Source organism: Myodes glareolus, chromosome 5, assembly GCF_982192425.1.
Source record: "Myodes glareolus chromosome 5, mMyoGla1.1, whole genome shotgun sequence".
Lineage (NCBI taxonomy): Eukaryota > Metazoa > Chordata > Mammalia > Rodentia > Cricetidae > Myodes > Myodes glareolus.
Window position 1 is genome coordinate 62,071,558 of NC_142030.1, and position 15,075 is coordinate 62,086,632.

A 15,075-nucleotide genomic window follows, 5' to 3' on the forward strand; every position below is an offset into this window, starting at 1 on the left:
AGTCCTTAATAAAAAAGGAAGTCTGTAAATGAAGTGAAGAAAAGGAACCTGTAATATGTTTAGAAAAACTGTAAGCGGAATCTAAACTAGATGGAATACTGTTTTGTAAGACTTCCAAGTCAAATCTGAAGCTGAGTGACAGATGCAGAATGAAACTCCTATCGAAAAAAAATTAGTGTCAGGGTGTCCAACCTTTTGACATTGCAAGAGGATGTTGTCATTTACAAAAGTGTTGGTTCACATTTCTGGCTGTCCTGGGATGCACCCAGCCCATGGGCTGCAGGTTCACCTTCTTATATACAAAGACATTGGAAGACGCAACTGGATATATTGTGCATAGAAAATGAAAACATTTCATTTGAGTACATTATTGACATCCCTGTAAGGACTGGTCTTGGAGCTGATGCAGTAGGCAAGGTGAAGAGCTTCGATTCAGTGTGACAAGCATTCAATAGTTCTTTCAAGAAGTGCTGTGTATGGGGGGCACACATGAGGAATGTGTACGCCGTGTTCATCACTCAAAGCCTGGAAAACTTGGGTTAACACATAATGTCATCACCCTGGCCCTGGTCCTTACCCTGAAACCCAGGATACTGTCGCTTGTAAACATTCTGGCTACAGCACAACAACGGAAAGTTAAAACTTTGTTAGAAAAGGTATTGATCAGCATTATTATCTCTTGAGCAGCAAGCAAAGTATAACCATTTTGATGTGCCATGGTATTTCATAGGTTTCCAGAATTCTGGGGGGAAGATCATCTTTAGTCTTGGAATAAGGAATCCAAGTCTAGGGGTGACTGCCCCATCTTTAGACCAAGTGCTTGATGGAACAACAGCCTAGTTGCTCCTGTTTCGGCTCACATAGTGCACCACCTATTCAGTCTGCACACATAGCTGGGTTTTATGGGCCATGTCACAGGAATGCCACTTATCACCAATGAACAGTACAATACTTAGAGAGAACAGACACATAGCAGTCTCTCAATAGGAGAAGATATTTAGCAGACGGGTTGTGTATGGTGCAGCAATTGTAATGATGGACACATGGACACAAGGACACACGGACAGTTGTTATATGAGCATGAGAAAAGGAACGGTTGTATTGGAAATGTCTGTACCAACAAGGCACTGCTATTCTCAGCAGCATGGAATATTCCTCATAAGTCTTGTTCAGGGAGCCATACTGTTGAGATTTCATGGGTACAGCATCTTCCCATGTCTAGAAGACACTCTCTGTCCTGGTCCTTCAGTTTTTGTACTCTTTCTGCCCCCTCTTCTTGGATGTTCCCTGAGCCCTGGGTGCAGGGATGGTATTGTTGGTGGGTTTATTGGACCTGGGTACCCGGCAATCACTTAATTTCTACATTTTAATCAGCTGTGGGTCTCTGAAATAACCTCCATCAGCAGCAAAAAGAGAAGTTTCTTTGGTGAGGGGTGAGAGCTACACTTAGCTGTGAATATAAGGATGAATATTTAGAATGCAGTGAGAAGATTTGCTGACTTAGGAAAATGGCAATAGTACATTCTCCTCTAGGTGCTGGCATTTTCTAAGAGCAGTGTCCTTGCAGGTTTTGTTTGTGAATTGTAATTGAGTGTATTTGGATAGTCGTGTTCAAAAATCCTGAGACTGGTGTAAATCAAATTAAGTATACTGGTCTAGACTTAATCTAATAAATTATGCCGGTCAAAAATACTGTAAAGTTACTTAAAAATTCAGTCTTTGAAGCAGGAAAAATAAGTGTTTGTATCACATTTGGTTGGATACATTTTAACGTAATGGTATAAGTAGATCAACCATGTTGCAGTTTCACTTGTGATGTATCACCAACAATGAGTGTTTGTTAAGCCACAGCTGGAGAGGCAACAGTGTGATAGGGGTTAGGCATAGGGGGCCCATGTCCTCAGGGGGCTTCACTCGACTTGAAGAGGTAATATGAAAACCAAAAAAAAAATTATATTCTAGATATTCTACAAAAGAATTGGAAAGTTTGAGAACTAAGAAAAGATGTGTATACCATTCTGTAATCAGAATTGACTTTGTGGGGGAGGAGGGAGTTGACAGGCTCTTCGGTGCCTCGGAAGCGTGTTTCCTTTCAGAAAAGGAGGCATTGCTAGCAAATCAAAGCAACACAAAGATAAACAAAGAAATAAACACTGCCTGTCACCCTAAACTTTGTATAGATTTGGTGGTCAAAAGCAATGCCAATCAGTTAGGCTTCTGTGTTTAGTCTTGATTCCCAGTTTCGTGGAATTGAGAAGGGTCCAGATGATTGGAAAGGCATGCTTCTGGGAGTGTCTGTGAGGGGGTTTTCAGACAGGGTTCACTAAGGGGAAAGGGGGAGACCCACCCTGAATACAGTCTGGGAGTCAAAATGAAGTAAAGAGAGAAGAAAGAGGAGACCCTGTGAACTGCTCCCTGCAATGAAGGACTAGCCCTCTAACACCGTAAGCCCACAAAAAACTCCTTCTCTTAAAGTCATTTTGGTCGGGTGGGTTTTTTTTGTTGTTGTTTTGTTTTTGTTTTTAACAAAACAAGATGTTTAAACCAGACCTTACACCATTTTTTTAAATGGATGTTTTTTTACTTAATTCTTAAATACATGTGACTATAAAACTCAGCACTTAATTTTGTTACCCAGCATTTTTAACTCGGTTTGAGATTGTTTATGATATCCATTATGGAACTTGTGTTCAGTGTGTTGCTAGGCACTGCATAGGAATGAGAAAGTTCTCACAGTCCCCAGTCAACCTCCTGGAAGAGTTTTATTGTCTCATCGTAAGAAAATAGAACTAAGGTCACTCACATAGTTCTCAAGTCATGAAACTCAGTTTACATAAATTGCTAAGTAAATACGCATTTCCTAACACTGAATACCTAGGAACTATTCTTCCACACACCCAGTCCCTTGCTCATACTCACTATACCCCCTTCTAGCACTCAAATAAATGTGCTTTACTAGCTGGGGGCCACAACCATCCACTTGGCAAACCCACTGCCTCTGATTTCAAGTTCAAGGACCATACAGTATGACCATCCTGTGATCTCCACCTCTCTTCCTTGTGCCACCTCTGCTGCCACTCATTATTCACCTACTTGCATCTCAGGTCACTCTCTCTGACACATACAGAGGGCTCCCCTTTGGGCGCATACTATTTCTTCTGGGTCACTCTCTCAGATACATACAGAGGGCTCCCCTTTGGGTGCATACTATTTCTTCTGGGTCACTCTCTCAGATACATAACAGAGGGCTCTCCTTTGGGTGCATACTATTTCCTCTGGGTCACTCTTTCAGATACATACAGAGGGTTCTCCTTTGGGCGATTTCTTCTGGCTTTGCCCAGTTACTGAGAAAGAACACTAGTCTTCCTATGCTCCTTTTCTGGATCTCTCTTTGAACAAATCATCTCTCTCATCAGAGATACTACATGTAAATAACACAAGTGATCTTCCTGTATTTGGGATAAGAAAAAAGTACTGTTTAAGTATGAAAAATAGGATGATGCTAGTCCCAGAAGCTTCTGAAAATAAGAAAAAGTTCTTTTAAGAATTGGCATTAAATAAATCTCTAAAATTTTATATATACTTCCACCTCAAAATGTCTACATAATAATGGAATTTATATAATCAAAAAATTTAAGTACCTTTTATAGCAAAAACATTCTCTACTTCATTTTTCTTTGCAAAGGGAGCCTGTTTTATTAATATAATATGTTTGACAGTCGGAGTTTTAGATGAACCTTCACACTAATTTTTACTATAATACACTTATAAAAAGAGAGCATCTCATATAAGATATACTATCTTGAAATAAATGGAATAGATAACACCCTTTGTATCCACTGAAATGGGAGAGAAGAGGAGGTGACTGACATAGCTATAGGCTAAGAAAACCTCACGGAGTAGAACTTGACATGGCCTGTAAGCATCATGATCATGGTAGAGAGGTGGTAAATGCCTAACTTAGGTTGTGTAGTCTGGTGAAGGTGGATTTGGTCATTACGGAGTTTGTTGTTGTTTGTGGTCACTGACACAGGGTCTTGCTATATAGTCCTGGTTAGCCTAGAACTCACAGCATAGAGCAGGTTGATCTCAATTTTTCCCTCTGTTTCCCAAATGGTGGTACAGATGCTCATCGTACACAACTGAAAATGGAGATTTCTTAAAGAAAGTGAGGAAATTTTGATAAATTAGGATGGGGCCAATTTGTAGGTGTCTGAAAATGTCACAGGAGAGAGTTTAGTGGGTATTCCTTTATAAATAAGGGAAAGCTATTGAAGACTTGGATGAACTAAATTCTCACCCTGGTGCTGTAGATACCAGAGACCTAGTACAGCATGGAAAGTGTCCAACGGTTTCAAGTTGTATAACGAAGAAGGCGAGAGAAGAAAACACACCAGAAAGGTGCCGAGCTCCATAAAGAATATGCTGTCAGGAAGGGAGAGCGCTTGAGTGGATGAGAGTAAGGAAGGCGACGGTGAGTGCACAGGGCTCAGTGCTGTTAAAAAAAAATTCTTGTGCACTACATGTCATTAGTATTTAATAGCCACCTTCAAAAGAAAACAAAATAGGCAGGAGAATTATGTTTAATAAGAGCCCCAGCATATTCATATAATTTCAACTTAAAACTAATATAAAAATATTGATGAGATTATACAATTTTCATTGAGAGGTGGGCAGGAGAGATGGCTCATTAACGAAGAACAGTATCTGCTTTTCCAGAGGACCCACGTTTAGTTCCCAGCACCTGCAGAGTGGCTCACAACCATCTCTAACTATCATTTTAGGTGATCTGATGCTACCGCCTGGCCTCCATGGCATGCCTATGATGCACAGACATACATGCATTCAGAGAACCTATATACATAATTTTTAAAAAATAAGCAAGCAAATAAATAATTTTTATTCATATTGCTTCATACTAAATCTTTGGAATCAAGCATTTGCAAATAAGCAAGTCAATATGTAATTTTTAGTCTTACTGCTTCATGCTAAATCTTGGGAATCAGGAGTCTGTCTTATATTTACACATATCCCAATTTAACTAGCTACATTTCAAGTAGTTTCATAACTGCCTGTGGCTGGTGGCTATCATGTTGGACAGTGGGTTATTAGAACTGACAGATTACTTAAAAAATATCTTAATTAAGATGGTGCTAAGTCTCACTACATTTTAGAAATTATAGTTCTGCACATCTCTCTTTCCTCTAGCCTTTTTGTCTAAGCAATTTGAAACTCCAGATTGTTGTTGTTGTTGTTGTTGTCTTTTAACCAGAACCCCAAACCACCAGACATACCCATGATGTATTGTTTCATTGCTTGGTGTTGCTGCTGCTCCGTTTAATTCTGTTTTACTTACAATTTAATTACCCAAATCAGTCTGAAGAAACCGTCGTCTTTGTCAGTCTTAAAACTTACGATTATGAAATAATTTAGCACTGTGTCCTCAAAAATATTAGATCAATACGGCATTTAATTCTTCATCTTTGGGAGTGGAGACTTTTCCCATTTCCCTGTGTGCGTCTGCATGTCTTTCCCAGCGGTGAATAGCTGATGTGAACAGCAGGCTTGTCAGTCTTCACTGAATGCTGAAGACTGGAGTACAAAGGGGGGTCTACTTCTATAGAACGCGAGCCAAGGACATTGTGTTCCATCTTTACAATGAGATGCAGATTTCCTATTAAAAAGGCCAATCCATCATTTCAAAAGGTTGAATAGGATGGTGCATTAAGAAAACCCAGCTGCTTAAATTTAGGGCATTGAAAACCATCCAATTTTTTAAAAAAGAAAAAAAAATGTTCTCTGGGTCTTAAGCATTTTCATTTGATTATGTATTGGGGAGGGTTTTATTCAATCTAGACTGGCCTCTTAGAATTCTGCCCTAAAATAGTTTGACAAGTGTTTTAAGTAAGTTGGACTCAGCTCTGATACCTCATTTACTTGAGTAATATATTTTATACTATTTAGCATATCATGCATTTATGAATAAATTATTAATTGTATACAGGAAATATTGAAATGGGCTCACAGTGCTCTCTACTCTTGCATCTTTTTTCCGAGGTCTCCTCCACTCCCGCTGAGTTTCTTTTATCTTTTTTCTTTGCTTTGAAGGCTTTGTTTGCCAGAGCGGCCATTTTGTTTTCCAACCAGCTTCCTTCAACTTTTGCCGCCCTTTCTTTCTACCGTCTTATTTTTGTGGTTAAGTATAGAGTCATGCTTTTTTTTTTTTTATTTTGGGGGTGGGAGAGAGGAGAAGGGGCTACTCTGATGTACTCCCCTCAGTTTTTCCCTAATTTAGGATCAGAAAAATGGTAAGATCAGTGTTATCCCCTGCAATCCAAACTGCACGCACTCTGCTCCTGAGCCATGAGCACCCAAGCAGCCTGTATGCTGGAGGAACTGCAAAGTCCCTGGCAAGCATCCTGTGTGAGGCACAGTTCCCATAGGCAACCACAGATGTGTCAGAATCAGAGCTCTGAGTATGTGCTCCACGACTCTGGCGTCTCGATCTTCCTCATACAGAGGGCTACTGTTGAGCAAGTGATGCTAACCTGTGACCTGGTAATAGGTTTTTACTAGGCCTCCTAAACTGAGTGTTTGCCTCTTACCTGCTCTATGGATTTTTATTTTATACATTGTATTTATAATGTAAGATATTTTTGCATTGTCCCTGGGCCAGTCCTCTTTGGCATTAGGTCTGGTCACATTTGCAAGCCTCACCTTTCCAACAGCCATAATCTTTATAAAGAATTGTCTGTTCTAAAGGAGAACCTGTGTTAATTAATATTAATCTAATCCTAATGGGGTTTTCTTTCCCAGTAAGCTAAAAAAAATATTCTGAGTTGTGTAAAAGAATCTTTCTGTGGATCTATACTTTATACTAGACCCAAATGGAGGAAAGGTTTTCTGTGTTTTATCTCAGTTTATGGGGTATTTCATACCAGGGTCCTTGGGCTTCCACACTCCCCTGCCAATGCTGGCTATCAAAACTGCTTAGGCTGCAAATAAAATGTGAAATGAAATCCATCTGGCATTTCTCATTGAATTAGGACCAGAACATTTTTGCTAAATATTAACAGATGGCTAAATTCTTAATATCAAACTAACATTTCCAAACATCTAAGGGGACCCACATGAGGGGGCAAGGATGGGGGAGCACGTGTTCTCTCCATCTCAGAATTCTTCCCGTACACTCCCCCTCCCCCACCTCTGGGCTTTCAACCCATGTGCTGGGAGTCACTGAACCCTCCTGTCTCAGATAACTTGTATTCCCTGGTAGCTGGTGTAAAAGTAGCGTTTGATGGTGTCAAGGTAATGCAGTCAAGCATTATCGAGTGGTAGTCAGTTTGGGAGGTGTGCTGCTGTTGGTTGGGTGCTTTGCTAAAGTCTTCTCTTTCTCTCTCACCCCTGTATAACAGGAGAAAGAAAAGAAATACATGCTTCCTCTGGACAACCTGAAAGTTCGGGATGTGGAGAAGGGCTTCATGTCCAGCAAGCACGTCTTTGCACTCTTTAACACAGAACAAAGGTAAGACAGTGAAGTCGCTTTCGGGTTAAGAATTTTTTCGTTCACATTTTTTATTTTGTCCCAGTCAGGATCTCAGGTAGCACAGGCTAGCCTGGAGTTCATGCTATAGCCTTGACTGGCCTTGAACTCCTAATCCTCCTGCCTTCACCTCCCCCAAGTGTTGGAATTACAGCAAGTACCACTATACTGGTTTTCCTTAGGCTGGTTTGGTATTTTTAGCATCCACTATGGGTTATAGCTTCAAAAGATTAAAACATCGAGTCAGAACAACCTTCAAATCCTGGTTTTCCAGCAGGCACTGAATTCTTGACAAATCATTTCTTAAAGCTCCATTTTACTACCTTATGGTTGTCCTTGCCTGGGTTTATTGTTTACAAATTTACAAATCCTCACCGTGGTTTTGTTTGTTTGTTTTTATTTTTGCTGGGGAGTGAAGAATTAAAACAATTGTACAGAAGGCTAAAAAAAATGGAGGGTGATGGATGACCATTTTGTAAGCTAGAAAGCATAGTCTCAATTCTTTTGACTTTCTTAAGATTACAGAGCTCAAACCTGAACCCAGAGAAGGAAGCTGGGTCAGGACCTTGGTCTATGTCCCTTCTTGCATATTCCTTGTGGCATTTTCCTGTTCTCTCCTTCTGTTGCTGCTGGAGAGCATCAAGGTTTGACTTAGTGCTAACCACTGACCATCACTCGATGATCCAACTGTTCACTAAAACTAAACAGTGGACTTAAACAACAAAGGGTGGAAATGGCTATAGTCAGACAAAAACAATAAAGGGGTTTTGTTTTGTTTTCCCCTCAAATGGAAATGTTACAGGAAAAGCCCAATTTGTGTAAGTTAATGAGAAGTGAGTCACCAGGTGGCAGGGTCTAATTCTAACCCATGTTTCCAGGCTGTGTTCTATCTTTATTTAGCAATAAATGAAGTTACTTGATTGGGTTCAGTGACAAGCCCAGGGTCAATCACACAGTTAATCAAAACAGCAAAAGGAGACTTCTTCCTACATTCCCAGTCAGTTGCTCAGAGTGACTCAGAATACAAAAATACTTGGAAAAACCACAAGAGCGAACCATTTAAAGAATCAAGGGGAAGGAAAATTAAATAGCACTCTCCGGTGAAATTGTGAAATGGGATTCCCCCCCGCCTTGGAGGACCTGGTGTTATGTGAAAGAAAGAAAAATTTACCACTGAAAATGATAATGAATAAAAAAATTTACTAGAGCAGTAATGATTCTCCGGGGCAGAGCTCAGGACTGCTCAGAGCTCTTGTGCCCTAGAGAATCTGAAGATCCCAAAGTCATCATAAGGGTGTGCTCTGCGTGAGTTCTAGAAACCGGAAGTCCAACATATTGTAATGCTCCATCTGTCCAGAGGTCCAGTTATTAAAGAACCTGAAACAGAAAGAAATTTACAACTGTGGGTATTAGAAAGTATAAGAGTCACCAAAGTAATATTCTAGGTTTCGGAAAGCCTAGATCTTCTGGAATCCTTGAATTCTAAAAAAGATACTAAATTTTGTCATCCCCCAGGGGTCTCTGCTGGGACACGGATGCCCCAAGCAACATATTTGCCATCATCTTTTCCTTTGAAATCTTGAGCCCCTTGGATGATTCCCCCGGAAGTCATCCACTGTCAATAAGTCTCAGCTGGGTTCCCGGGGCTAATGAACCACCAATATCAAGAGGTGTTTTTGACAAGTAGACAGTTAACTCTGACTTAATCTATTAGTGGCTGTACATTGTAGAAATAGTCTATATTTTATTTGAATCAGTTTATGTAAATTATACTTTTTTCTTCCATCCATTTATTTTCAAATAAATTTTCTCTAAGTAGCTTATTGTTCTTTTATTTTTAATATCTCGGATGTTTCTGAGAATTTTTGGTTGGCTTGATTTTTGAGACAAGATTTCTCTGCAACTTTGCAGCCTGCCTTGGAACTCGCTCTGAAGACCTGACTGACCTCGAACTCATAGAGATCCACCTGCCTCTGCCTTCCTAGTGCTGGAATCAAAGGTGTGCACCACCAACATCCAACCCTGAGACTTGGCATCTTTATCTCTGATATTAAACTGTCCCTCTAGTCACTCCATGATCCCCTTGTCAGAGTTTTGAGTTATTCTCAAAGAAACAGATTTTGATTTTTTATTCTTTATGGTGTACATTTTTTTTCTACTTCATTATTTTTTTTCACTTCCTGCCATATATGCCTCGTGTTTACTTTGTCAGTCCTTGTTTACATGTATAGCTCACCAACTGGTACCCTTCTTGTCTCCGGTTGCTTGCCACGAATATTGGTTATAATATTTTCGTCAGTGTTCAGTTCTTTTTTCAGGGTTTTTCTCTTCCCTTTGAGTTATGCAGAAATGTGTTTCACGTTTTACAATGCATAGAATTTTAGTGTTTGTTGTTGTTTGTCTCTAACTTCATTGTATTGTGGTCCGAGAATGTGGTCTGGCACATTTTGGATTTTCATAAGTGCTTCATGCATGTTGGAGAGCGTGTCTTCACTAGTTAGAGGTGCAGGTTTCTAGGTCATGCTTGTTGATTGCATGATCTGATTTATGCTGTTGCTATCTTATTTTCATCGTGAGTCGTTCAAACATGCAGCAAGGGCATAAGGCAGCTACTGTGTGTTATGTTTCTCTAGGCTTTAAAATACTACTGTGAATGAAACTGGAAAAAAAAAAAGAAAGAAAAACAACCTTGAATGTAGATTATATTCTGAAGGGGATTGACAAGGGAGACAGTTAAAAAGTTACAAACGACTATGTTCACACCCTCTTCATTGTGAGTTTGAGCAAGTCTGTCAATTGCTGGGCTGTTTTTGTTTGTTTGATTGATTCTGTTTTGTTTTTTGAGAATAATCTGTGATTTTATATTCATTAACACTTAGAATTCCTAGGGTGAGAGAGACGACTCAGTGGCTAAGAGTACCTGCTGCTCTTGCAGAGAACCCAGGATTGGTTCCCAACACCCATATCAGGCAGCTCACAACTGCCTGTAGCTCTGGCTCTGGGGGGGGGTCTGACACCCTATTCTAGCGTTTATGGACATTACACTCATGTGTACAAATTCACACATAGAGATACATATATGCGCATACACATAATTAACATGAACTCTTTTTGCGTGGAAAATTCTACTTTAGCCTAGCTATTATTTTTTTTAATTTTTAAAATTGTTTTTATTGAGCTATATATTTTTCTCTACTCCTCTCTCTTCCTCTCCACTCTCCTTCTACCCTCTCCCATGATCCTTTTGCCCCCAATTTACTCAGATCTTTTCTTTGTCTACTTCCCACATAGATTAGATCCATGTATGTCTCTCTTAGGATCCTCTTTGTTGTCTAGATTCTCTGGGATTGTGAATTGTAGACTGGTTTTTCTATACTTTATGTCTAAAAGCCACTTATGAGTACATACATATTATATTTGTCTTTCTGGATCTGGGTTACCTCAATTGGTATGATGTTTTCTAGCTCCATCCATTTGTTCACAAATTTCAAGATGTCATTATTTTTTTCCACTGTGTAGTGCTCCATTGGGTAAATATACCACATTTTCCCTATCCATTCTTTGGTAGAGGGGCATTTAGGTTGTTTCCAGGTTTTGACTATTACAAATAATGATGTTATGAACATAGTTGAGCACATGTCATTGTGGTATATTAGGCATCCTTTGGGTATATAACCAAAAGTGGTATTGCTGGGTCTTGAGGTAGGTTGTTTTCTATATAGATTTCTATATAGATTTCTATATAGATTACTATATAGATTTCCAAAGCGTCTGTACCAGTTTGCATTCCCACCAGCAATGAAGAGTCCCCTTTACCCCACACCCTCTCCAGCATAAGTTGTCATCAGCATTTTTGATCTTGATCATTCTTACAGGCGTTAGATGAAATCTCAGAGTTGTTTTGATTTGCATTTTTCTGATGGCTAAGGATGTTGAATATTTCCTAAAGTGTCTTTCAGCCATTTTAGATTCCTCTGTTGAGAGTTCTCTATTCAGGTCTGTACCCAATTTTTTATTGGATTATTTTTCTTTTGTTGACCAGTTTCTTGAGTTGTTTGTATATTTTGAAGATCAGTTCTCTTCCGATGTGGGGTTGGTGAAAATCTTTTTTGCATTATGTAGGCTGCCATCTTGTCTTGTTGACTGTGTCCTTTACTTTACAGAAGCTTCACAGTTTCAGGAGGTCCCATTTATTAATGGTTGCTCTCAGTGTCTGTGCTACTGGGGTTATATTTAGGAAGTGGTCTCCTGTGTGAATGCATTCAAGCGTACTTCCCACTTTTTCTTCTGTGAGGTTCATTGTGGTTGGTTTTATTTTGAGGCCTTTGATCCACTTGGACTTGAGTTTTGTGCATGGTGATAGATATGTATCTATTTTCATTCTTCTACATGTTGATATCCAGTTATCCCAGCACCGATTGTTAAATATGCTTTCTTTTTTCCATTTTATATTTTTTTATTTCTGTGTCAAAAAACAGGTGTTCATAGGGGTATGGATTGATATCAGGGTCTTCAGTTTGGTTCCATTGGTCCTCCTGTCTGTTTTTATGCCAATACCAGGCTGTTTTCAGTACTGTAACTCTGGTAGTCGAGTTTGAAGTCGGGGATTGTGATACCTCTAGAAGTTTCTTCATTGTACAGGATTATTTTGGCTATCCTGGGTTTTTGCTTTTCCATATGAAATTGAGTATTGTTCTTTTGAGATTTGTGAAGAATTTTGCTGGGATTTTGATGGGCATTGTGTTGAATCTGTTGATTGCTATTAGAAAGTTTGCCTCCTTACTATGTTAATTCTGCCTACCCAAGAGCATAGGAGATCTTCTCATTTTCTAGTGTCTTCTTTAATTTCTTTCTTCAAAGATTTAAAGTTCTTGTCATACACGTCTTCCACTCCTTTGGTTAGAGTTACTCCAAGACATTTTATGTTATTTGTGGCTATTGTGAAGAGTGATGTTTCTCTGTTTTCTTTCTCAGTCCATTTATCATCTGTGTAAAGGAGGGCTACTGCCTTTTTTGAGTTAATCTTGCATCCTGCTACATTACTGAAGGTGTTTATGAGTTGTGGAAGTTCCTTGGTAGAATTTTTGGGGTCATTTATGTAAACTATCATATCATCAGCAAATAGTGAGGGCCTAACTTCTTCTTTTCCGATCTGTATCCTCTTGATCTCCTTTTGGTGTCTTATTGCTCTAGCTAGAACCTCAAGTACTATATTGTGTAGATATGGAGAGAATGGACAACCTTATCTTGTTCCTGATTTCACTGGGATCGCTCTGAGTTTCTCTCCATTTAGTTTGATGTCTGTTGGCTTGCTATATATTGCCTTTATTATGTTTAAGTATGTTTCTTTTATCCCTGCTCTCTCCAAGACTTTTATCATGAAGGGGTGTTGTATTTTGTTGAAGGCTTTTTCAGCATCTAATGAGATCATCATTATTTTTTCAGTTTGTTTATGTGGTGGATTGTGTTAATGGATTTTTATATATTGAACCATCCCTGCATCTCTGGGATGAAGCCTACTTAGTTATGGTGGATGATTTTATGATGTGTTCTTGGATTCAGTTTGCCAATGTTTTATTAAGTATTATTGCATCAATGTTTATGAATGAGATTGGTCTGCAATTCTCTTTCTTAATAATGTCTTTGTGTGGTTTTGGTATCAGGATAATTATAGCACCATAAAAAGAATTTGGCAATGTTCCTTGTGTTTCTATTCTGTGGAACAATTTGAGGAGTATTGGTATTAATTCTTCTGTGAAAATCTTGTAGAATTCTGTGCTGAAACCATCTGGTCCTGGGCTTTTTTTGGTTGGGAAATTTCGGGTGACAGTTTCTATTTCTTTAGCAGTTATAGGACTGTTTTATTTGCTTATCTGGACTTGAGAAAATAAAACATTAAGAAGCAAACAGAACTATTTTTAATAGTCTCTTATTTCTCATAATGGTCTTTTTAAAAATTTGCTTCATCTTATGTCTATATAGTATATATTGTGGTTAATACTTTCTCAGTATGCCTTTGTGCTTCCTTTGTTATTAACCTTCTCTGATCTTCAGTGTTTCTCTTTTAGTACCATATACCTGAGTTTCTTTATTTTAAATTTAATATGAAATCTTTGGATGGGGGGTTAGTGACTTTAGCCCATTTCTATTTTATAATTGTCACTGAGTTATGTGAATTTAATTTGAGGATCATTTTTTATCTTCCTTTTACCTTTCTATATGGTGCCCCCACTTCCTGAGCTCTTGGTTTATCCTTCTTAAGTTTGATAGTTCTACACTGTATTTACTCTTTTACATTTTTAATATCTGACATTACTATTTATTTTAAAGTTGTAAGTTAGTCTTTCTAACCTTTCTAAAATAACCTGAGACATTTTTATTCCATTAAACCTCTTCTGCTTTCCACATTGTTGTTGCTAATATTTGAATTCAATCTTGGTTTTTCTACTACTTTAGTCAATAGAGTATACCACAAATGAACATTTGTTCATTTCCTTACATAGATTTCCTGACAAGATTACCAAGTAACTCGCACACCTTTCTTCTGTTTTCCTCTGATCGTGTTCTTCACTCTGGAGTAAAATCCTGAAGAAATCCTTTCAGTAGTTGCTACTTGGTTAAAATCCTCAGATTTGTGTTTGTTTTCTTTAAGATGTTTTTATCTTGACCCTGTTTTTGAATTGGGCTTTAACTGACAGCAAACTGACCATTGTTCTATCCCATTACGTTGAAAGTCTTTCTCATCTAGGACCTACTTCAGTTTTGCTCTGGAGAAGCCAGGGTCAGTCCCTTTGCTGTTCCCTTTAAAAGATAATCTGTATTTTCTTACCAGTTCATTTTTATCTTTAGTATTTTGAAATTTAAATATAATTTATTTATATGGATGTACGTTGTTTTGTGTTTCCTGCTTAAGATTTAGTGTACTTCTTAATTCTGAGGGCTCATGACTTTTCAAAACTCTGAGAAGTTAACTTTGTTGTCTTTTCTTGTACCAGGCTTTTTCTTTTTGGGCCACCAACCAGCTCTATTATAGAGACTTAATAGTTATGAATGGTTGGCCTAGCTTTGACTCATTTCTGGCTAACTCTTTTAACTTAAATTAACCTTTTTGATTCTCTTTATCTATCTTCTGCATCAGGTTTTTTCCCTTCTTTTCTTTTCTTTCTGCCAGCATAGCTTACTTTCTGTATGTCTGCCTGGTTGGTGGATGCCTGGCTTCTGACCCCAGGCATTTTCCTCATTCTCTCTTCCTCTTCTCTCATACTTTTTTTTTTTTGAACCTATTTATTCTCTCTGCCCGGCTATTGGCTATTCAGCTCTTTATTAGACCAATCAGGTACCTTAGGCAGGCAAAGTGGAACAGATGCAACATATCTTCACATAATTAAACACACATCCTTATATCATTAACAAAGACAGCAGAAACAAATGTAAGACACCTTTACACAGTTAAAGTAATATTCCACAATATTCTCTCATTTCTTGTTTCTCATTATAAATCTCATATAGATACATGCTTGAAATTTTTTTTT

The 15,075-nt window shown here is 38.4% G+C and overlaps 1 protein-coding gene across 5 annotated transcripts in view; it reads left to right on the top strand.

Annotated features, from left to right (window-relative positions):
• Dnm3 (dynamin 3) overlaps nucleotides 1-15,075 on the top strand; it is a 471,600-nt gene that overhangs the window by 325,907 nt on the left and 130,618 nt on the right. For all 5 annotated transcript variants that reach the window (XM_087906356.1, XM_048420852.3, XM_048420856.3 and 2 more), the window contains one exon: nucleotides 7,416-7,525. In XM_087906356.1, coding sequence (XP_087762482.1) covers nucleotides 7,416-7,525 — 110 coding nt within the window. The remainder of the gene's footprint in view (nucleotides 1-7,415; nucleotides 7,526-15,075) is intronic.